General features: G+C 43.2%; 1 protein-coding gene across 1 annotated transcript in view; it reads right to left on the bottom strand.

Moving 5' to 3' along the window:
* Positions 1-25,816, bottom strand: part of mylkb (myosin light chain kinase b) — a 341,548-nt gene that overhangs the window by 159,626 nt on the left and 156,106 nt on the right. Inside the window, exons 8-10 of the mRNA XM_078228351.1 lie at positions 23,939-23,960; positions 22,552-23,780; positions 18,687-18,821 (exon numbers count right to left, since the gene is read on the bottom strand). Coding sequence (XP_078084477.1) covers positions 18,687-18,821; positions 22,552-23,780; positions 23,939-23,960 — 1,386 coding nt within the window. The remainder of the gene's footprint in view (positions 1-18,686; positions 18,822-22,551; positions 23,781-23,938; positions 23,961-25,816) is intronic.

Here is a 25,816-nt window from a genome sequence, read left to right on the forward strand (position 1 = left end):
AAATACAGAAACAGCCAAAGTATATTCACACTCACTGAAAACCTTTAATGAAGACTCAAATGACATCTCTGTCACAAATTTGTGGCTGCCTTAAATATTCGCTTCAGTACCACAATGTTGGATCTGCACCACAAGACATCCAAACATTTGTTTTTCAGGAGTGTGCCTATTCTAATCGATATCTAATTATACAATAGTATAACCCAGGAGTGTAACATTGTCAGCCTCTTGAGACCTCAATTAGGTATTGTGTTTTTGCATGCGTTTACATGCTTGTTTCTCCAGTAAATGGATGAAAGGAGGCTGGTGTCACAGTGAACCCCTTCCCCACAAATAAAGGGACCCCCCCCCCCAACCCCGCAATGGAGCTCCCCCGAGCCTCCCCTGGCACTGCCCCCTGCCACCCTGCACTGCCTCTTAGTGGAGGGTTGTGGAAAATTGGGAAACGAGATCTCACTGGCCTGATTCTCATTTTCCAGCTCTTGTGTGATTTTAGAAACAAAGAAAAAAATACAGCACAAACAGGCCCTTCAGCCCACAAATTGCGCCGGTCATGTCCCTACCTACCTAGGCTTATATATAAGCTTACCTATAACCCTCAATCCTATTAAGTTCCATGTACTCATCCAGAAGTCTCTTAAAAGACGCTATCGAGTTTGCCTCCACCACCACTGACGGCAGCCGATTCCACTCACCCACCACCCTGAGTGAAAAACTTACCCCTGACATCTCCTCTGTACCTATTCCCCAGCACCTTAAACCTGTGCCCTCTCATAGCAGCCATTTCAGCCCTGGGAAAAAGCCTCCGAGAATCCACCTGATCTATACCTCTCAACATCTTGTACACCTCTATCAGGTCACCTCTCATCCTTCATCTCTCCAAGGAGAAAAGACCGAGCTCCCTCAACCTATCCTCATAAGACATGCCAACCAATCCAGGCAACATCCTTGTAAATCTTCCCTGCACCCTTTCAATAATTTCCACATCCCTCCTGTAATGAGGCGACCAGAACTGAGCACAGTACTCCAAGTGGGGTCTGGCGAGAATTTACAGCCATATTGCCATTTGTGCTCGCAGTGAACATGGGCGCAAAAATCCCCTCTCCCGCTCTGATTTAACTTTGCCCACTGGACTGGAATGGGATAGATAGGTGATTAAAATCACTGGTTTCAGACTTGCACTTCCCTGCTGCCTAACTGCATATTTATATGATTGGGACAGACACCCATCAAATGGCTGCTGAGGGCCTTATAATAAATATATTAAAATTGGGATTACACCGTACAGTTATGACCCCAGTAACATTTTAACTAATAATTGTGGAAGTCCCATCTGTCTGACCTGAAATTAAAGCCAGCTGGGATTGGTATGTCACAGTTACTGAATTGTCTGTAACTGTCAGTGGATCACAATCATTCTCACTTTGGTTTTGTATTTCCAGTTTGGCAGCTTGCTTCTTTCACACTTCTTTCAATTGACTTTGTCACCCTCAGTAAACTTTCTGTTAAGGGGAGGTGGAGGTATAGTGGTATTTTCACTGGACTAGCAATCCAGTGAACCAGGGTTATGCGATGGATGCTAGGGTTCGAATCCCACCTCGGCAAATGGTGAAATTTGAATTCAGTATAAATCTGGAATTAAAAACTTAATGCTGATCATGAAACCATTGTTTATTGTTATAAAAACCCACCTGGGTCACTTTAGGGAAGGAAATCTGTCCTCCTTACCTGGTCCTGCCTACATGTGACTCCAGATCCACAGCAATCTGGTTGACTCTGACCTCCCTCTGAAAACCACTTAGTTCAAGAACAATTAGGAATGGGCAATAAATTATGGTCCTCTGATGCCCACACTTCATGAATGAATTAAAAAGTAATCAAACATTTCAGTGGTATGCTGCTCTACACATCCTTGTCACACAAAGAGACCAGCACCTGGAGGAGGCATAACAGCAACAATGGATCTCATCCAATGAGAAAGACCAGGGAGAAATTGAGGAAGGAAAATAAGGAGAGCCAATTCTCCACCTTGCACCAAGAGGTGTGAAGGATTGGCTAATTCCACTCAATTTCTCTCACCTTTGCCCTGAAAACTTGGACAGGCCCTTACCATGAAACAGTCCTTCTTGTATCCTTCAACATTACTTTAAGACTGCATCATATCACATTCAGACTCTTTATCCAACTTACTGACAACGCAAACTCCGAAGCTGCTATAAAACCATTGATCACTGATTCAAAGGGCCTCTTCCATTATTTGGGTGAGAGCACTGAAGTTGGTGATTCCTTCCTGCAATCTTGACTTTCCTCTTTGTGTCATGCACTGTTGTAACAATAAGTGCAAATGTGTAAAGGTGGAATCTGGACGGGGAGGTGGTCAATGTAAAGGCAAGTGGGTAGAATATGAACTGCAGAAGGAGTGCTGGGGGGATTTGGTGGTTGTGTAAGTAGCAGTATGTGAGAAGAGACTGGTGGTTGTGGGTGCTGTGAAGATAAGAAAGTAAGGTGAGAATGTTTGGAAAAAGAAATAGCAATGCTGCAGAGTGGTAGAGAGGTTAGAGGCATGTTGCCAGGTGAAGTCATGTACTTGCCTTTGCTGATGTTATTGGGTCATTGAATCTTTCTCTACATTGAACACAAATCCTGGGTGTGAAGCTGGTGGTACAGACCTTGTCAGGCATTTCTATCCGGGCCTGCTTCATGATGGCCATGGGTATACCACCTTCTTGTCCTGACCTTCTCCAAAATGTGACATCTAAAACCCTAGGGACAGCCTCTCAATTAATTTGTGCTGTATAAATATGTTCTACAGTTGATAATGGAAAAATCCAAATAGGCAATACAACCTTGCTTTAAGAGGTGCATGTTCACTTTACATAGGACTTGAGATTAGCACCAGAAACTATGTGCATCCTCTTGGCAGACTGCCTGATTCCAACATGACTGGGAGGGAGGGTGGCCCATCAGCCAAATGAAAATGAATTCTGGGAGTTAAAATTGCTTGCACCTCTGCCCCCAACCCCACCCACCCCCCACCCACTTCACAACCTCACACTGCTTCCAGGTTAACATCAGGGTTTTCTATCTTTGAAAATTCTCTCTACATTTCTTCCCCTGTCTTCTTAAGGTGCTAACTGATGTGTAGCTAGAGCTCTGTCATCTGGAAATTTACTGGATTCTGAGCATTTATGCAGAAAGCATTGAAATGTGATGTAAGTCTTATGGGCAAAGTAAATAGCGATATGCAATATTTAGTTCCCTGTTGCCAATGAAATGGAGGGGGTGAAAGTCAGCTGTTGATAGTTCAAATCACAAAATTGCAAGGTACACTTTTGATCTCCTCTTTTGAGAACACTAACTGGACCAACTTCCTGTTACAGCATCTGCACATTAAATGACTTCAACGTGCTGCCCTCAAGAAACCTTGCTGGCAATCCATTACAGCTGCTGATCACACTCTCCCAAAATGGGAATTTTCCCTGACATCTGTATTGAATTAGCCTTTCACAAACTCTGTCCAGTGCCCTTTTGTCCTATTGTTCCAGCATTTACAAAAGTACCAACTTCGTTACATCTCTTCAGAGACACCACTTTTCAAAACAGAAGATTCCCTGTTTGTCTTGTTCTTCATATACTTCCCTCCTAGCTCCAAGAACTTAGAAACGTCAAAGTTGGATAAATATATAAGTGGCTAGAGGAACTGCAGATGCAGGTTAACGCAGACAGGCATAAGGGACTGCATGTTGGAAAGAAAAACACATATTCCATCTACGGTACTGGAGCAGCTCAGGATGGGACAGTCTTGATGCAAAACATGCCTAGCCAATACAGAGTAACAAACAGCAAAATAAACAGATTAAAAGGCAGAGAAAATGCTGCTCAAACTAATAGTGTGTCCAGTTCTGGTTACTGGTACACAAGGAGAAATTCAAGTACTGAAGCGAAGACTCGCTAGGTTGTTTCCTGCTTTCAATGCTGGGCTTTCAGGTTTGAGTGATATTATAGAGGTGTACAGGATAGTAAATGTCATGGAAAAGGCAAACCCTGAAAATTATCTCATCCTACTCAAATCATAAAAGGCATATTTATACCAAGGAACTCTTCTTCCCATGCAGATTGATATTTGCAAGTCAAAATAGAATCGTGGACTTGATTTCTCTGGAATCATTTAAGAAACAATTAGGTTCCCAATGGGGAGGTTATGATCCTTTTATTTCATTCATGCTGTTTTGGACTGTGCCGGAACTATCAGCAGTTTTCCAGGTGGAGACTGACCAACGCATTCTACAACATTTATCTGTCCTCTCAACATGTGAAGTTAACTTATTTGGCTACACCAACCGACCTTTTTTTTTGGTGTTTGACATTGTTTAGACATGGCTGTGAAAACGTTCGATTCCAGCAATGGGAAAATCTTGGTGTAAAGTTATTTGTCCTGGAGAATATATTGGTTGTTCCCCCCCTTCTATTAATCTTTCACTTGGGTATATCTGCTGAAGCACACATATTAAAGGGTATATCTTTGCTCATCTCCCAGTAAAATTTCCTAAGTTATCATTTAACACGTTAACGATCTCTTGTTCATCTTCACCTTAAAATCCAGGATTTTAGATTTTCACTTCCTTCTATTCTTTTGCTGTTATAGACTTGGAAAAGGTGTTTAGTTCAGAGACTTTTATACTCTCATGTTCTCTTTCAACATTCATATCCATATTCTTCATTTATCTTTTGTCTTGCTTTGGTAAAATCTTATTCTCCACTCAATGGTCACTATAAAGATGCTCGTCCACCAATTTAGAAAAACGCAACTCATTTATTTACAGGTTAAATCTATACAGAAGCTTATAGCCTTGTGGCTACAATCAGCTCCCGAGATGACTCTGAGGACAGAAGCCACACTTACCAGGATGGTCAGGGTATAGAGACAAGCCAGGGAACTACAGACCAGTCTCACATCTGTGGTTGGGAAACTACTGGAGAAGATTCTGAAGGACAGAATCTATCTCCATTTGGAGAGGCAAGGTTTGATCAGGGATAGTTAGCATGGTTTTGTCAGAGGGAGGTCATGCCTAACAAATATTTTGAGCATGTAACCAAGTGTGTGGATGAGGGGAGTGCGGTTGATGTAGTTTACATGGATTTCAGCAAAGCCTTTGACAAAGTCCCACATGGAAGACTTATTAAGAAGGCAAATGCACATGGGATACAGGGTGATCTGATAAGGTGGATTCATAATTGGCTTAGCAGTAGGAGAGAGAGGGTGAGGCTGCTTTAGTGACTGGAGGCCAGTAATTAGTGGCGTATCACAGGAATCCATGCTGGGCCCCCTCTTGTTTGTCATTTATATAAATGACATAGATGACTATGTTGCGAGTAGGATCAGTAAGTTTGCCGATGACACAAAAATTGGCCAGGTGGTTAACAGTGAGGTTGAGTGTTTTGGGGTATAGGAAGATATAGACAAAATAGTCAAATAGGCAGATAAGTGGCAGATGGAATTTAACCCTGAAAAGTGTGAGGTGATACACTTTGAAAGGAGTAATTTGAAAAAGGAAGTATACTATGAAAGGTTTGACACTGGGAAGTTCCAAAGAACAAAGGGACGTTGGCGTGTTTGTTCATAGATCTCTGAAGGCGCAAAGGCAGATTAATAGGGTGGTGAAAAAAGCATTTGGCACACTTGCCTTTATCAATCGGGGTATAGATTACAAAAGCAGAGCGGTCATGATGGAATTATATAGAATTTTGGTGAGGCCACAGCTGGAGTACTGCGTGCAGTTCTGGTCGCCAGATTATAGGAAGGATGTGGACGCGCTGGAAGGGGTGCAGAGGAGGTTCACCAGGATGTTGCCTGGGATGGAACATTTAAGTTATGAAGAGAGGTTGGATAGGCTTGGGTTGTTTTCTCTGGAGCAGAGAAGACTGAGGGGCAACCTGATTCAGGTGGTCAAGATTATGAGGGGCATGGGCAGGGTGGATAGGCAGCAGCTGTTCCCCCTAGTTGAAGGGTCAGTTATGATAGAACACAGTTAAAGGTGAGGGTTGGGAAGTTTAGGGGGGATTTGAGGAAAAACTCTTTTACCCAGAGGGTGGCGACAGTCTGGAATGCACTGCCTGGGAGGGTGGTGGAAGCGGGATGCTTCACATCCTTTAAAAAGTACCTGGATGAGTAGTTAGCATGCCATAACATTCAAGACTATGGGCCAAGTGCTGGCAAGTGGGATTAGGTGGGCAGGTCAAGGCCTTTCATGCATCGGTGCAGACTCGATGGGCTGAAGGCCCTCTTCTGCACTGAAGTATTCTGTGATTCTGATTCCAATCACCCACCCTGCTCCCCAATTGGTTCCCTGCATCATCTGACCCTTTACTCTGCAGATAGATCATTAAAGGGACAATCACCACATACTCCCCATCTCAGTCCCTTCATACAAATGTCAATATTCAGTTTACACAATCCCAGATAACTAAATATTTAGAGCAAGAATTTAGTCAAATATAAATCAAGGCTTTTAGAGGTTTCTGAATCCTTGTAGAGCAGCATAACTCCTCTGTCTGGGGCACTTCCACAGGATTGCTGAAACCACAATAATAGGTACCTCTTCAACTAGTTCAGTTCTATCTGTTTCCATGGAGATGTGGTTGTGTCTGTCAAAAGACGACCAGGTCCTTCAGTGCTAAACCAGTCGGCAACATTTTGTGATGGCAATGTACTTCCTGATAGCAAAATTGGCTGCTGGGGCGTCACTCTTTTTCTCAAACACTCTATATGTTTTTGAACAATCCTTTTTCCTATGTCCACTTGATGAGTCGGGGATCCAGTTTGAGAGACGACGGGCCCTATTTTACCATTTTGATTCTAAGTGCTGGGCGGACTTGAAATTGGGAGTGTTTCAGATCCGACTTTTAGACCCGTTCTCAGGCGCCCCCATACGCACTCTGCCTGAAAATGTAGCAGCAATTCTGAATCGCGCTGCAGAAGCCTGTGGGCGGGGCTTTTCGGGTCGGAAACACTGCAGCTCCGATCAGAGTCTTCAACTGTGCATGCGCAGTAAAAAAAATAGAAAAACGCTCCCCTGCTACATCGGTCCTGGGTTGGATAATGCCTCCTCCTGGCCCCCATAGACATTGCCCCACCCTCACAACGTAACTAACCCCCTTATCCCCCTACACCCCCGCTACTCAGATTGATCGCAGCCCCCTGCTGCCTTCCCCCCCACCGATCACCCGCAGAGTGGCAGCGAACCCCCCTTCCCCCCCACCAATCGCACGCAGAGTGTCAGCGAACCCCCCTTCCCCCCCCCACCAATCACACGCAGAGTGACAGCGGACCCCCCTGCCCCTGCCCCCCACCCCACCCACCCCCAGAGAGCCATCTGACCCATCTCCCTCCCCCACGAGAGAGCCATCTGACCCACCTCCCTCCCCACCACCAGAGAGCCATCTGATCCACCTCCCTCCCCCCCACAAAGAGCCATCTGAACCCCCACCCCTCCCCACCACCAATCTGAGTCAGAGAGCCACCGGAAGCTCTGAACTTATTTCCTTAGAAGCTGGAGCGCCCAAATCAGACCTTTGCGGACCATATCTGTTTCGTGCTGAGTCTGGATGGGTGAACGTGGTGGTAAAGGAGGAAGTGCCGGTAAGTTTGGGCGCGCAGCCCAGTAAGTGAACTTAAATGCTTGCAAATACATTTAAATTGACGTCACGCCCATTTTGGGCGCGGTCCTGACAGCAGCCATTGGTGAAGGGGGAATGGGCGCGGAGGCGGACGCGGATCGTGCTACTCGCCAAACGCCTCACATTGGTGTAATCTTTCAATGATAGCGTGCAATGTAAGAGACTTCACCTCAAAAAAGTCCATTCATTTAGAGTGTGCATTAACAATGAGCAGAAACAATGTTGCCCATGAAAGGACCAACATAATCAATGTAGACTCGTACCCATGGCTGGCCTGGCCGTTCCCAAGGGTGCAGTGGGGCTGCAGCAAGCAACCTTTACTGCAACTGGCAATATTCACAGTGTTTGACTAGGCTTTCGATGTTGGTATCAATGCCAGACCACCACAGATAACCTCTGGCGAGCATCCTCATTTTTGAGATGCCCGGATAAGCATTGTGCGTTTCCATTAGAAATGGCTCTCTGCCTGGTACAGGGGTGACTACTCTTTCTCCTCAGATTTTGATGCCATCCTGGCAATTCCATTCATCTTTGTGGGTAATGAATGGTTTCATTTCTTCAGAAACTGGCCCAACCCGTAAGTATTTTGTTTCTCACTTTGGACAGAAGTGGATCCCGAGTGGTCTAGTACCTGAATTGCTTCACTGAGACTGGCAACATGTCCAAACAATTCAACACCATGACAACTCCCTGTGTGGCACTGAAGCAGCTGTAACACTTTCTTGTAAAAGTAGGCAACCACATGCATCCGCATTCATTATGTGTGTTCCAGGTTGATGCTTGAATGTATATTCCTAGGTGGACAGAATTAATGTTGAATGCTTGCCAATATGATTGGCAGAATAGCCTTGTCCTCTTTAAAAAGACCCAAGAGCAGTTTGCAGTCAGGAATGATGGGAAAGTGCCGACCATATAAGAACTGGTGGAATTTCCTGACACCAAAACTATTGATAATCCTTCTTTCTCAATTTGTGAGTAGCCTTTTTCGGCCTCTGAGAGGGTTCTTGAGACATAGCCTATTGGCTTTTCAGATCCATTGTCCATTTCATGGGACAACACTGCACTAACACCATATGGAGAGGCATCGCAGCTCAACACCATTTCCTTAGAGGGGTCAAATGCACGAACAAGTTGGAAGAATGCAGCAATTGTTTTATCCTGTTGAAAGCTTCTTTCTGGGGAGTGTTCCAAGACCAACACTGGTGTTTCTTTAGCAGAACATGCTCGGGGGCCAATAACATCAACAAATTTGGTACAAAACGCCCACAGTAATTCACCATCCCCAAAAAAACATTTGAGCTCAGATGTGCCTCATTTATGGCCTTAGAAATATAAATAGAAACTAAAAGCAGGAGTAGGCCACTCGACCCTTCGAGCTGCTTCGCCATTCATTTTTGATCATGGCTGATCATTAAATTCAATAATACCTTGATCCCGTTTTTCCCCCAAATCCCTTCATCCCTTTAGCCCCAAGAGCTATATCTCATTATTTCTTGAAATCACAAAGCATTTTGGCCTCAACTACTTTCTGTGGTAGTGAATTCCACAGTTTCACCACTCTCTGGGTGAAGAAATTTCTCATCATCTCAGTCCTAAAAGGTTTACTCCTTATCTTCAAACGATGATCCCTAGTTCTGAACTCCTCCCATCATCGGGAACATTGGCCGTGATTCTCCCAAAAGTGCTGAATTGGCGGGAAAACTGTTCTAAATCCCGAATGATTTGTCAGTTCAGCTTCTCACCCGAATCTCCGCACTCTGTGCACTGCAGAGGTCCCAGTCAGAAATTTCATTAAAAACCCAGGGGGGCAGGGCCTATCCGCACCAGAATCTGACAGTTCTGGAACTCTGCGCACGTGCAGTGGTCCCGATCTGTCAGACTCCCCGTTTGCTGGACAGCTCAATCGTTGGTCAGCCCAGGACGCCCGCAGTGCTGCTTCTCCAGCTCCCCCCATGGCCCGATCGCGCTCCCACAGCAATTCCTGGACCAGCCCTGACCACCCTCCCACCCCCCCCGTCCTGGAGCGCCCCAAAGTACAGCCCACCTCCCCCCCCAGCAGTGGTGATCCCCCCACCCCTGTCACCCCGGCAGACCGCCCCCCACTGATCCCCCCCAGGGTCAGACCCCCCCACCAGAGGCAAGTGCCCCCCCCGGCAGACCACCCCTCGCCCCCTGCCTGCCCCAATCGCTGCCTTCCCTCTATCCCAGGCCGATTCTGTCTGCAGAGCGGCAGCAGGCCCCCCACCCCCACCATTCACCCCTAGGCCTCACCCACAATAGGCCCTGCCCCCTTGGCACTGCCCGATGCCTGATGGGCAGTGCCAAGGTGCGCCCTGGGCATGGGCACTTTGCCCCTTGGGTAGTGCCAGGGGGCATAGGCTGGCACTTTCAGGGTGCCAATGGCCAGGGGGCACCATCGCCTGATCCCCTGGGGGGCCCTGATTGTCCCCCTTTCATTCTGGTGGGGTCTCCCACTAGTTCCTCGAACATGGGGAGCTAGTCTAAACCCCACCGGAACGAAGTACTCCTGGCGGGGTGGGAGATTCAATTGGGACCCGAAAGTTCCCGACAATTAGATTTAAAACATAATTAAAATACATTTAAAAAATCTTGAAATTATTTACCTGCCTTCCCGCCAGTTTCCAGCATGGTCTGACCAGCAACTGTTCTCCGGCTCTGGGAGATGCGTATGCATTCCCGGCGCATGCGCAAATCCCGGTACAAGGCCAGCAACGTGCATCTCCCACCGCGACCCACCAGAACAGTTGTGGTTCGCAATGGGAGAATCGCGGCAATTGTTTCTGAATCTACCCTGTCTAATCCTGTTAGAATTTTATAAGTTTCTACAGCATCCCCCTCACTATTCTAAATTCCAATGAACATAAACCTAACTGACTTAATCGCTCTTCACATGAAAGTCCTGCCATCCCAGGTATTAGCCTGGTAAACCTTCACTGCACTCCGTCTATAGCAAGAAAAGCCTTCCTCAGATAAGGACACTAAGACTGCACACAAATACTCCAAGTGAGGCCTCACCAGCGCTCTATACAATTGCAGTAAAATATCTCTATTCCTCCACTCAAATCCTCTGGCTATGAAGGCCAACATATCATTTGCCTTCTTTACTGCTTGCTGTACTTCCATGTTTACTTTCAGCAACTGATGCACGAGGACACAAAGGTCTCGCTGAGTATCCACCTCTCTCAATTTACAACCATTTAATTAATAATCTGTCTTCCTATTTTTGCCACCGAAGTGGATAACCTCACATTTATCCACATTATACTGCATCTGCCATGGTGACAAAGAGTCATCCTGACTCGAATTGTTAGCTCTATTCTCCCTCTACAGATGCTGTCGCGCCTGCTGATATTTTCAAGCATTTACTGTATTTGTTTCTTCCCCACTGATATCCTGTCACAACGTGCAAACTAAATATTTTAAACTTAAAGTGGTAAGGACACCCAGCTAAAACTGGTAACCTTCTCTGAATATGTAGATCAGGCTCCAATTTCGTCTTTAGGACCCAACTATAACATAATTGGACGCCTGAGACAAAGTTGTCAGGAGGTGGAGCTAACAATAACAACAACTTATATTTAGATAGCACCATTGAATGTGGTAAAACATCGCAAGGTGCTTCACAGCAACATTATCAAACCAAAATTGACACCAAGTCAATTATGGCACGAATTGGCAATAAATTCGCAAAAGGCCATGAAGGCTGGGGAATTAGGGATGGGCAATAAACGTTGGCCTATCCAGGGGTGCCCACATCTTGTAAATGCACTTAAAAAAAGAGGAGCATAGGTTGGCATGGAGCATGTGAGGAGACATGGAGGGATGAGTGCAGGGCATGAGATGTCATGAGTTGGCGTTGGATCCAATATGGCAAGTGTGTGCGTGTGTGTGTGTGTGTGATGAAGGAGTGGGGTGGAGGTTGGGGGAGGTGGTGAGGACTAGAGGGCTGATTTTGGTTTTGTCATTTTTTTTATAGTTGGAACGAAGTCCCAAGGCACAAAGGAGGGCCCACACCTCGGCATCTGGCAGTCCCTGTGGCTGTCTCTGCACTGTTTCCAGGGCAGCATGCCCAAATCCCGCTAACACCCATCACCCCACTGCTATGCCCAACCACCCACACCAGAAAATAAATCTGAATGTCCGGGGCACTTTCTCTCAAGTCGGATTTGCGGAGTTCTCCTGATTCGTGTGATCGAAGAATTGGTCTTATGGCTCCATTCATGACCCCAAGAATCCCATTTGCTTTATTAACAGCTTCATCAACTTCTCCTACTACCTTCAAGGTTTTGTGGCTATCGACCACCGGGTCTCTCTATTCCTTTATAATTGTACCATTTTGTTCAGATTGCCTATTGTTGCAGTCCATTATTCAACGGTTGAAGACAAGATAAGGCAGCTGATAATTGATAGAAATTTCCTGTTTAACTCACCAATCACAGAATCCTGTCCTTATACAGAGTACAGAAGAAAACCATTCAGGCCATTGTGCCCATCCTAGCTCTCTGAAAGAGTTATCAATTAGACTCACTCTCCAGCTTTTTTCTCTACAGCCCAGCAAATGTTTTCCTGAGTATTTCTTAAAACATTCTATTTGAGGACACACATTTCAGATTGTAACACCCTGCTGGGTACAAAAAACTCTCCTCAGCTTCCTCCTGGCTTTTTGTTTAACCAATCACTAGATCTCTGGTTACTGACCCACTGGCTCATAAATCAGTTTCTCACAGTTCAAGACTACTCATCATTTGGAAAATCGCGATTGTATCTCACCTTAACCTTAAAATTACAAATAAATCCTGTAGATGCTGGAAATCTGAAATAAAAACAGGAAATGCTGGAAACACTCAGCATCTGTGGAGAGAGAAACAGAGTTAATGGCCGGAACTCTACTATCGCGCCTGTCACGGAATCGGCGCAGACGAGAGTCCAACAACAGAAATCTCTGTTGACCTCAGGCAAGAATTTCCAGTCTCACCAGAGCAAGGCCTTAAAATCCACCCATTGTTTCCAATCCGGATGACTCTTCTTCAGCTCTGATGCTGCCAGACCTGCCGAGTCTTCCCAGCATTTTCTGTTTTATGGCTCACCTTAACCTTCTCTGATGTTAGGTGAATAATTTCAACTCCTCCCATCTCTCCACATAGCTAAATTCCCTCATCCCTAGTAACTATTTTTGTAAATCTCTTCTGCACCTTTTCCCAAGCAGTGTGGTGCTGAGAATTGGACAGAATACTGAGGCCTGACCAGCGACTTGCAGGAGGTCTTGCAGCGCAGTGGGTAGTGTCCCTGCCGCTGAGACAGAAGCTCCGGGTTTGAGTCCGACCCCAAGATGTGACGGCCAAGGGACGTGCTTTCGTAACGCGGTCAAACAGGTTAAGTGTTCCAAACATGCTAATGGCTGGCGATAAGGGCGGGAGAGACTTCTGGTCACTTGATCTGGAGTGGCACCCCTTGATGCGCTATCAATAAGGCGAAAGACTACCGATATGCCAATATAAGTGTAGGCTTTTATTCACAACAGAATCAGGAGCAGATCCCAACAATTAACCGACCTGGACTGAACAAGGGGGAGGAGACAGCCACCTTTATACTAGGTGCTGAGGGGAGGAACCAAACTGGAAGGGGATGTGTCCAGGTATGACAAACACACACAACGGTGGTCCATATAGGACAAAGGCACAACTGAGGTCCACCACACCCCTCAAGCTATAAGCTGCTGGCGATAAGCTCGCAACCTGTTCCGGAAATTTCTAACTGTACAAATGGAGAGAAGTCTGCCTTAGTGCACCACTAGGTGCAGTAAGTGAATTGGAAACAGTGTCTTACAAAGATTTTGCATAACTTATTGCCTATTGTTGCAATCAATTATTCAATGATTGGACATTCGTGAAGCTGACAATATCATGAGCTTTATTACACGTGCATCAAATTCCAAAGTCAACACTTATAAGCTGTGTGCACAGTGCCAAAAGTAAAAATGTTGGAAACTGAGTTTAAAAGTGGCTTTTTGTTTTCTCAGACTTCATAAGAATTTGACTGCACGGTCCAGTTCATCTTATACAAACCACTGATTCATGAACGAAGAACAACAACTTGTATTTATATAGTGTCTTTAACATCATAAAATACCCTGAGGCACTTCATACAGGCTTTGGCAAACAATTTGACACAGAGACACATAAAGAGATATAATAGGGCAATTGACATTAAGGGATGTTTTAAAGGGTGCCCTAAAAAAGAAAGGGAGGTAGTGAAGTTTAGGGATAGACTTTCAGAGTTGAGGGTCTTAGCAACTGATAGCCCAGCTACCAATGGTGGAGTGATTAAAATTAGGATTGATGGTTAAGAGGCTGGAGTTGAAGGAGGAGATCTGGGAGGGTTGCAGAGCTGGAGAAGATCACAGGGATAGAGGAGGAGTGGAGTCTTGGAGAAAACTGAAAACAAGAAAGAGAATTTTAAAATTGAAGTATTGCTTATCCAGATGCTGGAATCTGAAACAAAAACAGAGGATGCTGGAAAAACTCAGCAGGTCTGGCAGCATCTGTAGTGAGAGAAAACAGAGTTAAGGTTTTGAATCCGCTTGACTCTTTGTTGGAATTATAAGGGAGGGATAATTGTTGGATATTGTGTTGTAGCCAGGAGAGATTGCAACACAGATGTAGCAAACTTAAGAACAAAAGACAGATCGCCTAGCGTTGGGGGACGGGGGTTTGCAATGAGATATATAAATTGCATGGGATATTAAAAAAGGGGTTTAAGATGGAGGAGAAAGGTCACAGTCTGAAGTTGTTGAACTCAATGTTGAGTCCTGAGGGGCTGCAATGTGCCTAGTCAGAAGATGAGATGCTGCTCCTCCAGTTTGCATTGCGCTTCACTGGAGCACTACAGCAGACCAAGGATGGACATGTGGACATAAGAGCAAGATGCTGAGTTAAAATGGCAAGTGACAGGAAGGTTGGGGTCATGCTTGCAGACTGAGCAAAGGTGTTTCACAAAGCAGTCATCCAGTCTGTGTTTAGCAAATACAGTCAATCAAATTGAAGGAGGTGCAAGTGAAATGCTGCTTAATCTGAGAGGAGTGTTTGGAACCTTCAATGGGAAGGAGGGAGGAGGTCAAGGGGCAGGTATTATACCTTCTGTGAATGTGAGGGAAGGTGGGAAAGGGTATGGGGAGTTGGGAAGCATTCTCTGTCTTTGTTTTAGGACTTAGAATGAGTTGGGAGACGGGTATCAGAATGTTAGAGACCTCAAGTTTATGGAGGGTAGAACATTTAAGGCTGGCCAGGAGGGCATTGGAAGTCAAGTTGAGAGGGAACAAAAGCATGAATGAAGGTTTCAGCAGCAATGAGTTGAATAAGGACAATGTCAGGCATGTGGTAGTGACCAAACGCTATGGGTGGGATTTTCCGGCTCGTTCCGAAACCGGAAAATCCTGCCTGAGGTCAAGGGATCTTTCCATGGTCCGTCCTTTACCTGCCACGATTCCCGTGGCGGGCGGAACAGGAAAATTCACCCTATAATTTTTAACAGTCCATCTAAATAAAAGTTCTGAAATACGTATGTTGTATTTCAGGCTTCTAATCTATTTATTCCTCAGGAATAAAAAGTTTCTGACTGATTTCAAAAGTCACATTAAAAATAGGAAAAGAACAACATTTCCAGCTCATCTCTTCTGACCTTTAATTGATCATGTGATCTGCTCAAAGCAATTAGCCTCTAATTGCCTACTGGGCGGCACAGCAAAAGAGACCTTGTGGCCTCAAGGAAACACCATTCAGGCACTTTAATAACAGAATAATGAACGTTGTGTTACACGGGGTAACAGTCCTGTCCTAATAAAACAGCATATCCTCTGACATACTGGAGCTAAGCATGACGTGGAGATGCCGGCGTTGGACTGGGGTAAACACAGTAAGAAGTTTAACAACACCAGGTTAAAGTTCAACAGGTTTATTTGGTAGCAAAAGCCACACAGGCTTTCGGAGCCCCAAGCCCCTTCTTCAGGTGAGTGGGAATTCTGTTCACAAACAGGGCATATAAAGACACAAACTCAATTTACATGAATAATGGTTGGAATGCGAATACTTACAACTAATCAAGTCTTTAAGATACAAACAATGTGAGTGGAGAGAGCCAGTGAAACTCTGCAGGTCCAGGCAAGCTGTGGGGATTACAAATAGTGTGACATGAACCCAATATCCTGGTTGAGGCCGTCCTCGTGTGTGCGGAACTTGGCTATCAGTTTCTGCTCAGCGACTGCGCTGTCGTGTGTCGTGAAGGCCGCCTTGGAGAACGCTTACCCGAATATCAGAGGCCGAATGCCCGTGACCGCTGAAGTGCTCCCCAACAGGATGGCCTCAACTGGGATATTGGGTTCATGTCACACTATTTGTAATCCCCACAGCCTGGCTGGACCTGCAGAGTTTCACTGGCTGTCCTGTCTGGAGACAATACACATCTCTTTAGCCTGTCTTGATGCTCTCTCCACTCACGTTGTTTGTATCTTAAAGACTTGATTAGCTGGAAGTATTCGCATTCCAACCATTATTCATGTAAATTGAGTTTGTGTCTTTATATGGCCTGTTTGTGAACAGAATTCCCACTCACCTGAAGAAGGGGCTTGGGGCTCCGAAAGCTTGTGTGGCTTTTGCTACCAAATAAACCTGTTGGACTTTAACCTGGTGTTGTTAAACTTCTTACTAGAGATAAACCCAAGAAAGATCGATTAGAAATACTCATACATTTGAATACATGTGACAGGAAATTTAGGTAGAATGCAGGATATTCAACAAGAGGTTAATATAATAAGCCAGAAAAAATTTAAAGTTTATAGTTTAAAGTTTATTTATTAGTGTCACAAGTAGGCTTACATTAACACTGTAATGAAGTGAAAATCCCCTCGTCGCCACACTCCGGCGCCTGTTCGGCTACACTGAGGGAGAATTTAGCATAGCCATTGCACCTAACCGGGTGAATAAAGGCACTAAGCAAAGTTTTCTAAGTATAAACATTGCTGAAATATTGGAAAATTCAGAGTCATATGCTTTGATTAACATTGTTGCACATTGCATTTCATCCTGAATTCAAAAATGCGTTTTGGCTTGTCCAGGAAGAGTAAAAGAATCAACAACCTGAATAATTTGATAAAAACTGATGTAAAGAAAGTGACCCCCGAGAAGTTTTCATTGAACTGCAACGTGGCACGTTATTATAAATCCATGACGTAAAACAGAAGCCAACTGTAAAATGGCAGTTTATTGTGTTACAGGACTGTGAAAGCTTCTCTGAAGGACCTATCGTGACGGATTGGAGACTCCTTCTGGCGTTGTTTTAGAACTACACCAAAAAGAACAGATTAAATTCTGCAGCAAATGTGAACACTTTTTACAAATGTTCACAATGATACAACCATTGTCGGTAAAGATTTTAAATCAGAACATATGGTACATTATTTTTACAACCTAGTAAATAAATTGAAAGCCATCTTAAAATTCCAGTTGAATTTCCTGTAAGGGAATCACGATCAAAGGGTGACTGATAAAAGTCTCAAAGCAAAGCTCAAGATTGTGATGTTAAGAACATAGTTGGACTTAATTGATGTCACAACTCTTCTTTATTTCCTTGTTGATTCATCCGCTTAAGGTCACGGATTTGAGCACTAATGTGTTGTATGAATGGTTCATAATAAATGGTTCAAAATAAATAATAACTTGTTACTGTGGAATACAGGTTATAGAAAACATTTAATTCGGATACTTTAATTTTCAGAATGCAATTAGTTTTTGAAAGTTAAGCACTCATACTCCTTCCTTAGCCTTTGAGAAATAGGTTTCTTATTCATCAGAACAAAATAGCTTCACAGTAATGAAAGATGAAGAAAAGTGATTTGTTAAAAGTTAAAGTTTATTTATTAGTCACAAGTAGGCTTACGCATTGCAATGAAGTTACTGTGAAAATCTTCTAGTCGCCACACTCCAGTCCCTGTTTGGGTGCACTGAGGGAGAATTTAACATGGCCAATGCATCTAACCAGCATGCCTTTCAAGAGGAAACTGGAGCACCCAGAGGAAATCCACACAAACACAGGGAGAATGTGCAGACTCTGCACAGTCACCCTAGGCTGGAATTGAACCCGGGTCTCTGGTGCTGTGAGGCAGCAGTGCTAACCACTGTGCCACCATGTGATTTGTAAAGGTTAGATTACCAATTTATACTTTCACAAACAACTTCGATTTCACAAGAACACTACTTAATATTTAATTAGCTCTTTATTTTTGGTGGTTTGATTGATGCAATTTTTGGAGCAATTTTATGTGACTAATATTAATGCAATGTCACGGATGTCCTAAAATCATCGGCTGGAATCTTACCATCGTTCACACCTGCGGGATTTTCCCATCCAGCTGCAGTGAACGGAGATTTGGCTGGGTGCCAAATTCTCCAACCTCGCTGCAGTGGGAGGAAGGCGTAAACAGCCGGTAAGATCATGCCCATAGTGTTCGAATATCAATCAAGAACTATTTAGCAGTTTGTTGCGACAGTGACCAGCATTCTCTGAGCTCGCCTGAAGCTGCGATTCTCCGGTCCCGCTGCAGTGAATGGAGGTTTGGCTGAACGCCAAATTCTCCGACCATTCCCACCCCGCTGTCACTGCCAGCAAGAACGGAGAAGTTGGCGCTCAGCCAAATCTCTAATCACAGCAGCGGGATCAGAGAATCCCAGCTGCAGGTGAGGTCAGAGAATTCCAGCCAGTGTCTGTCACAAGTCAAATTATTTTACTGCCATCTGCACCCATCTGCAGACATTTCAATGACTTCATTGACTCACTGAAATGTGTAAAGTGAAAGGTCTCAAGCTATCCATATGCATTTTAATTTTGAACTTTAGTCTAAGAAATTGGCCAGAGAGATGTTTTTATTGAATGACAAATGCTTGAATGTTGACTAAATTACCTCCTTGAATCAGTTACAGTGCAGATGTTATCCTTACCGTTCACAAGCCAAGTAATCTGAGGCCGGGGTTTGCCCCCCACAGAGCATTGCAGTACAAAATCCTGACCCTCGCTCACTTTGCATTCCTTCAGTACACTCGTGAAAAACGGTGGTAACTCCTCTTCCTGAGAACCTAAAATCGATTCATCAAAGATAATCCATTAATACTGTACACATAAATACTTTGGATTTGCCTGCTTTAAATGAGCAATATAGCCTTCACTCTGGAATTGATATAGAATAGCACTTCTCATTTAAGTAGACTATTACTGTAGGAATCACTTGCAGTGTTTGGCAAGTCGTGGCCAAGTTGCCTCGTTTCAGTTAGTTAATAATCTCCTGAAGGTAAAATTATATTACAACTAAAGCCCAGAAATTACAACATGGGATATAAATGTACTAAATTCAATGCAATTGTCAGAAACTTACTTTTTTAAGCATTAACCCATTTTAAACCGACTCATGTTTCAGCTGAAGAAGTGGAGAAAATAATTTCAGACAAGTATTCATACAGATACATCCCACAACGTAATTTCAAGGCTCATACAAGTTACCTATCATTTGCTTATATTTAGTAAATTTGAAATCATTCAACTGTGCTGCAAAATCAGAAAAACATGTCTAAAGCATAGGAATTATTGTTAATATTATTGCATAAACAGAGTGTACAAAGTGCCAGAGAATCTGGAGAGGAAACTTGGCTGTGCAGCAGGGTAGTCACACGTTGGTTTTCTCACTGAAACTCACCATCTGACAAATTATGAAAAGATTCCACCTTATGTGTGCAAGACTAGGTAGGGATGACATACTTCATTCTGAACTAAGCATACATTAGTCAATGACAATCTGGAAGTTATTGTGGCCATGACCTTTCTGTTGCTGCTAGTCCAGTGCTGCAATCACATGAACATAATCCTAATATTCAATGCACTATTAATAGTGCTTTAAAAATAACAATATGGGAAATAACTTCATGGAACTGGGCTTTTACAAGAAAGCTGGCCTCTGCGGTTTGCCATTGCAGTTATAGGAGCCATTATCTGCCATATTTCCATTGCGACGACAAAGATGCTAAATCCCATCCTTCTCACAAATTTCAACACCACCTTTTTCTTTCAGTGAAACTCCACTTTTAGTCCATTTTGTGGTATTTTCGAAACATAGGCTTGCAGACCATGCAGGTACAAACAAACAACAGCTTTATTGGAAAGGTGTTTACTCTACAGGCTGTTTGGATAGACTGCCTGTTTGCCTGTGAAAACAGCTGATGATGTCATCAATACATCACATGTTCAGACTAACTTGTTCCAACCAGGAACAACATGAATACACAACACTTTCCTCCCCAGTTACATCAGTGTTCCTGCAATGAAATACAGCATAACATTAACAAACAAAATTTACAATGTGAATAATTAATAAACACAACCATCAATAAGTTAGACATTTCGGAGGAAGTCAATTTCTGAGAGGTTGTCAGTGAACGCCAGGCGTCTGCTTTCTCGTGTTGACTGCAACCTCTGATATTTTTGATTTAGTTTGGACATTATCGGTAGTTGTCTCAAACAGAGCTGATAGAGGTTTACTCGGCGTTGAAGTGTCCTCAGCTGTGGTTCTGTCTTCCCCAACTGGTTCTGGTATTCAGGTTCTCAGGAATGTCTAGGTCTTCGCTCGGTACAGTTTGCTGTGGACTTTTGGTTGACTCTGTCTCTGGCAACTAGTTCTAGTGCCTAAAATTTGATCAGTGTGTCTTCTCCACGCTACATCATCCTGAGTTTGAGTGGTGGGGAACAGTCCTGTCTGTGCTAACACGATGGCAGGTATCCACTTCTCACTGGTGATATAGTTCCTTGCCAATACTTCCGGCCCTTTCTGAAAAACATGGCATTTAACCCTGTTCTCATGTCACAAAACTTGACTTTGCTGTTTCCTCTTAACAATTCGTTTCATCTTCAGCAAATCAAACGTTTAGCATAATTGACATTTTATCATCAGTAATGGCGGCGAACCTTGGGTTGTCGAATGTGTTGTACTCCTGTATGTCATCAGGAATTGGCTCAATCATTTAAACAATAACCCTTGCTCATGAGTTACTTCAATGAATGCTTCATTGTCTGAACAAACCTTTCAGCTAACCCATTGTGGCAGAATGGTAAGGAGCAGCTTGGATGTGACGAATTCCATTCTCCTTTAGATAATTTGTTTATTTATTTATTAGTCACAAGTAGGCTTACACTCACACTACAATGAAGTTACTGCGAAAATCCGTAGTCACCACACTCCGGCGCTGTTCAGGTGCACTGAGGGAGAATTGTGAATTCTTCAATTCTTGTGAAACTGAAAGCCCTTCAACCCCTTCCTTCTCTTCCCTCTGCTTTCTGTGACCTGTGTTCATTCTCAAGTCATGTCGTATTGCCGGGGGAATGTCTACTAGTACACCCATGTACACTTTGTGCAGAACTCTGAAGTAGCTGCCACACAATTCCACGCAGAGTTTTGTAACTTTAAACAAATATGGAAAACACCAAACACTTCTGCAATCATGGCAACAACAAGACAAAACTAACCAGTAACAAATTGTACGTAGCTGATGTTCACTTTAAGTAATGCTATTATGGGGTTTTTCCTGCTGCGGAGAAAGGAAAATCAATTTGGACCAGTATTCCTATTTCCCCTGTTTTGCTGGTGTTCCATTTTAAAGTACACAAGACCAGTTCAGACCAGTATTCTTATTTCTCCATTTTACTGTTTTTTCCTTCTGGGTGCTTGTGATAACCCCCAGGATTTGCATGGGGAATCACTGATTCACCTCCCTGTAAGACCCATTGAAAATGAGCACCTTGGAGATTGGTAATTAACTAACCAGGTGGAGCTCGTATACCGAGCCCTGTATAAAGCAGGCCCCTGAGTGGGTCCTGGTTCGGACCTGTTGTGTTCACCACAGTCTTGTGGTTTTTGCTTTACTTTATTTTGTGCAATAAAGCACTGTTCCTTTACAGCTGACCCCTGGAGTTATTATAATGCTGAATATGTGTTCAGTTATATAAGGTTAAAAGAAAGCATGAGCTCTAAAATGGCTGCACTGGATTAAATCAGTATTGCCCACTGAATGCTGTCATTGAACCTACTAACACCTGCATCTATATAGCATTAACTATGATTCACCCAAAAACATGCGCACATGCCGCAGACGCCATTTTAAAGTTCGAAGGGCAATCTTGGTGCTCCAAAAATGGGACCTAATGAGCCCAATATTGCACCCAACAAGAATTTCAGCAGAAAATAAGTTTTAAGCTTGATTAAACTTATTCCATTCTTCAGCTTGTACCAAAACATTTCCATTGCTTTTTGCATATTCAGTTCAACAAAAATCAAGCAGTTTGAGAATGCTCATTGGGATTTTGTAAACACAGCATTGTGGAGTCATTAATCCAAAGCCTGAGTGAAGGTGTACACAAGTGAAACAAAACCTATGGGTAACTGCTTTATCTACTCTTCACCATAAATATTTCTTAAAATATAGGAAAAGAACATCAATACCTACTAAGCTAATTTCAAATATATATTTCCCTGTGCACCAACATAACACAAAAATTAGCTTTTTTACCTGTTAATTTATATGGCAGTTGTTATAAAGTTATCACTTGTAGATATATATCTTGTTTATGTAAAATATATCTTATATACATTCACTTCAAAAATGTACATTGGGAGTACGTTAAAAACTAGGATAATTGTGATTGGAATGCAAATCTCAATGAAAATAAAATTACAACAGGGTCATGACTAAAAATGTTCATTGCGATAATAAAGACATGGAACATGTTATGCCACAAAACAAGTGACATCCTTTGCTCACTTACTTTTACATCTGAACTTGACCTCTTCATCCTCTACCATTGCCTGGCTTTGAGGATAAGTATGAAAGTCTGAGAGTGATCCTCTGGTCACTGGTTTTTGTTCTGTAATCTTCCTACTTTTCTCTTGCAGTTTCCCAGCCTGTGAATACTGCATGGTACTGTAACCTTCTACATTCAACCGTGGGGGGATAACTTTCTTACAGTCTTCTGTCTGTCTTCCTGGAACATCTTTTTTTTCAACGATTGACTGGTCTTCCATCTTGTGTGACTGAAGCATCAGTGTACTCTTGGATTTCTGTTGGCCTTGGCTTGTTGTGATACCTTGCATTTTCTGTTGGTTGGGGTCTGTTGTAAGGCTTTGGATTTTCTGTTGGGAGGGGGTTATTGTAGCCATTTGGGTTTTCTGTAGGATTGGGGCTGTTGTAGTTTGGGATTTCTGTAGGATTGGGGATATTGTAGTTTGAGATTTTTGTAGGATTGGGGATATTGTAGTTTTGGATTTCTGTAAGATTGGGGCTGCTGTAGTTTGGGATTTCTGTAGAGTTGAGGCTGTCATAGTTTGGGTTTTCTGAAGGGTTGGGGATATTGAAGTTTGGGATTTCTGTAGGATTGGGGATATTGAAGTTTGAGATTTCTGTAGCATTGGGGATACTGTTGATTGGGATTTTTGTAGGATTGGGGATATTGTTGTTTGGGATTTTTGTAGAGTTGGGGATGTGGCAGTTTGGGATTTCTGTACAGTTGGGGATGTGGTAGTTTGAGATTTCTGTAGAATTGGGGATGTGGTAATTTGGGATGTCAGTAGAGTTGGGGATGTGGTAGTTTGGGATTTCAGTAGGGTTTCTGCAGTAATTTGGGTTTCCTGTTGGCTGGGGGCTATTGTAGTAATCTGCGTTTTGTGTTGAACTGGGATTTTCTTTATTTCTCCTTTTGATCCTGGAAGAGTCACAGTATTTAGTCCTTTTTGTTGGAGTGTGATTTTTTTTACTTCTGTCTTTGGTTCAAAATGAGATTTGTTTTCTTTGATTGTTTTTTCTGTTCTCTGTTCAATCTCTGCTTTCTGTTTCTCAGAGGCTGCCACAGTACGTTTCACCACTTTCAAACTTTCCTTGGGTTGATTGGTGAATGTGCTGGCCCCCTCTTTCCTCATTTCAACACCATTTGTAGTTGTCTGTTTCGTTTCCAGAGGTTCAAGAGTTTTGGCTCCATTGTTTCTTTGCTGCACCGGTGCACTAGTAATGAACACAAACAATCTTGTTATCTCATTGATATGTCCACCCACAAATTAACAGACTGATACAAAGAAAATTAGAGGGACACACAGGATGACAGATGCAGTGTATATATTTAACATCTGGAATTCACGATGCTGCTTTAAGCACATACTTACATTTCAGGTGTTGAACCCACACCTGTAAAGGAAAAAAAGGAAAATTCACTTGAATGTCAGTTGTTTGAAACAAATCTGTAAGGTTTAAAAATAAATAATCAATAAAAAACTTTATTATTCCAATTTGATTAGAACTAGTTTACCAAAAATGCAAATATCTATGGGTAACAGCCGATATAGAGCTCTGGCATTCTGACCAACTCTTGGAAGAGAAATCTGAATCTGCATGGTTCCTCTATCTATAATGTGTGATACTGTGAAGGAAGCATATTAAAGGAGAAGATTCAAAACTAAAGTGAAGTACACAATGACTGGAATGGGAAGACCAACATGAGGAAATGTATATTAATGAGGTGTCTTATTAAATCAACTAGGAAAGCCTCATGTCAGTTATGCCTGTTACAATGAGATGTACCTGTCAATGTTGTGCTAGATAGATAACACCTGAAACTACTTAAACCCACAGTGGGAAAGAGTAGTATTTTGGATTTTCATGACTATGAAACTTGGGCTTGAAGCGATAGAACCATACAATGGTAACAGCACAGAAGGAGGCCATTTAGTCCATCACGTCCACACTGGCTTACTATAAGAACTACTCAGCCAGTGTCACTCCCTCGTCTTTACCCTGGAGCTCTGCAAATGTTTTCTCTTCAGATAATTATTTAAGTTTGTTTTAAAACTATAATTGAATCTGCTTCCACAACAGTCTCAGGCAGCACATTCCGTACCTTAATCACTCATTGCATGAAAAGGATTTCCTCAGCTCACCTCAATGATTTCTGAACAAACATCCCAGTTCCTATAGTCCTACACCGTCTCTCTTACTGAACTGAGTAGTGGGACTGAGTAACAGGTTTCGCTTTTCCTCATTCTTCCTACCAACATGCATTTCTTCACATTTCTCTGCATTACACCTGACATGTGTCCTTCCTTTCCATCAGCCTGTGTCTATCCTCTTGACATCTATCACTCTCCTCCTCACACTTCACAACATTTCCAAGTCTAGGGGCTGGATTTTGGCAAATACCAAAATGTCTGCCCCCGCCCTAACCCCACCAAACCCCCTCATCGCCTCAACCCAACATTCGAACAGATTCACAGAGGGGAAGCCGAAACTCACGAGGACCATTTGAACTGTGTGCTGAGTACAAACAGGGCCATTTTGGCAAAAATCGTAACCTGCGGTGTGGGAGTCACACACTGATGGTGTCTACGGTAAATGTTCTTGAAGGACAGATTGGGTCTGTTTAAATGTCATGATCTGAAGTTTATTTTAAATCTTCCCCGCTTTAAACATGAACAAACAGGCATAAAATGTCAGCGAGAGTTAAAATATCCCTCTGCTGTACAGCTTTTACTGACAGGACATCAGATGTAGGTTAGAAAGAAACACAGTCCCAAGATATGTGGATTAGGTGGATTGGTTATGCTGAATTGCTCCTTAGTGTCAGGGGGATTAGCAGGGTAAATATGTGGAGATAGGGCCTGGGTGGGATTGCGGTCGGTGCAGGCTCAATAGGCCGAATGGTCTCCTTCTGCACTATCGGGATTCTATGATTATCATGTGGTCATGAAGATTCAATAGAGGTCTTTGTTACCATTTACCCAAGGGATATCATTATATTATTATGAATACTCGGCTAAGTTTCAAAAGCCACAATTATCTCTGCTGGGAGTTCGGAGTTCACAGTATTATTGACAGTTTATACAGTCTATTAAAGAATTAGCTACCTTTGATGTGGGGTCGGAATATAGGCTTGTTTGTTTTTAATTGGAGATTAATCCCTTGAGGAGATTTAAAAGCTTTGAATAGATTTTGCAAATGGAGATTTTGAGTATCAAGGCTCCTTTGATCGGCGCTTGGTGGATACTGCA

This window comes from Mustelus asterias, chromosome 14 (assembly GCF_964213995.1).
Source record: "Mustelus asterias chromosome 14, sMusAst1.hap1.1, whole genome shotgun sequence".
NCBI classification, from domain to species: domain Eukaryota; kingdom Metazoa; phylum Chordata; class Chondrichthyes; order Carcharhiniformes; family Triakidae; genus Mustelus; species Mustelus asterias.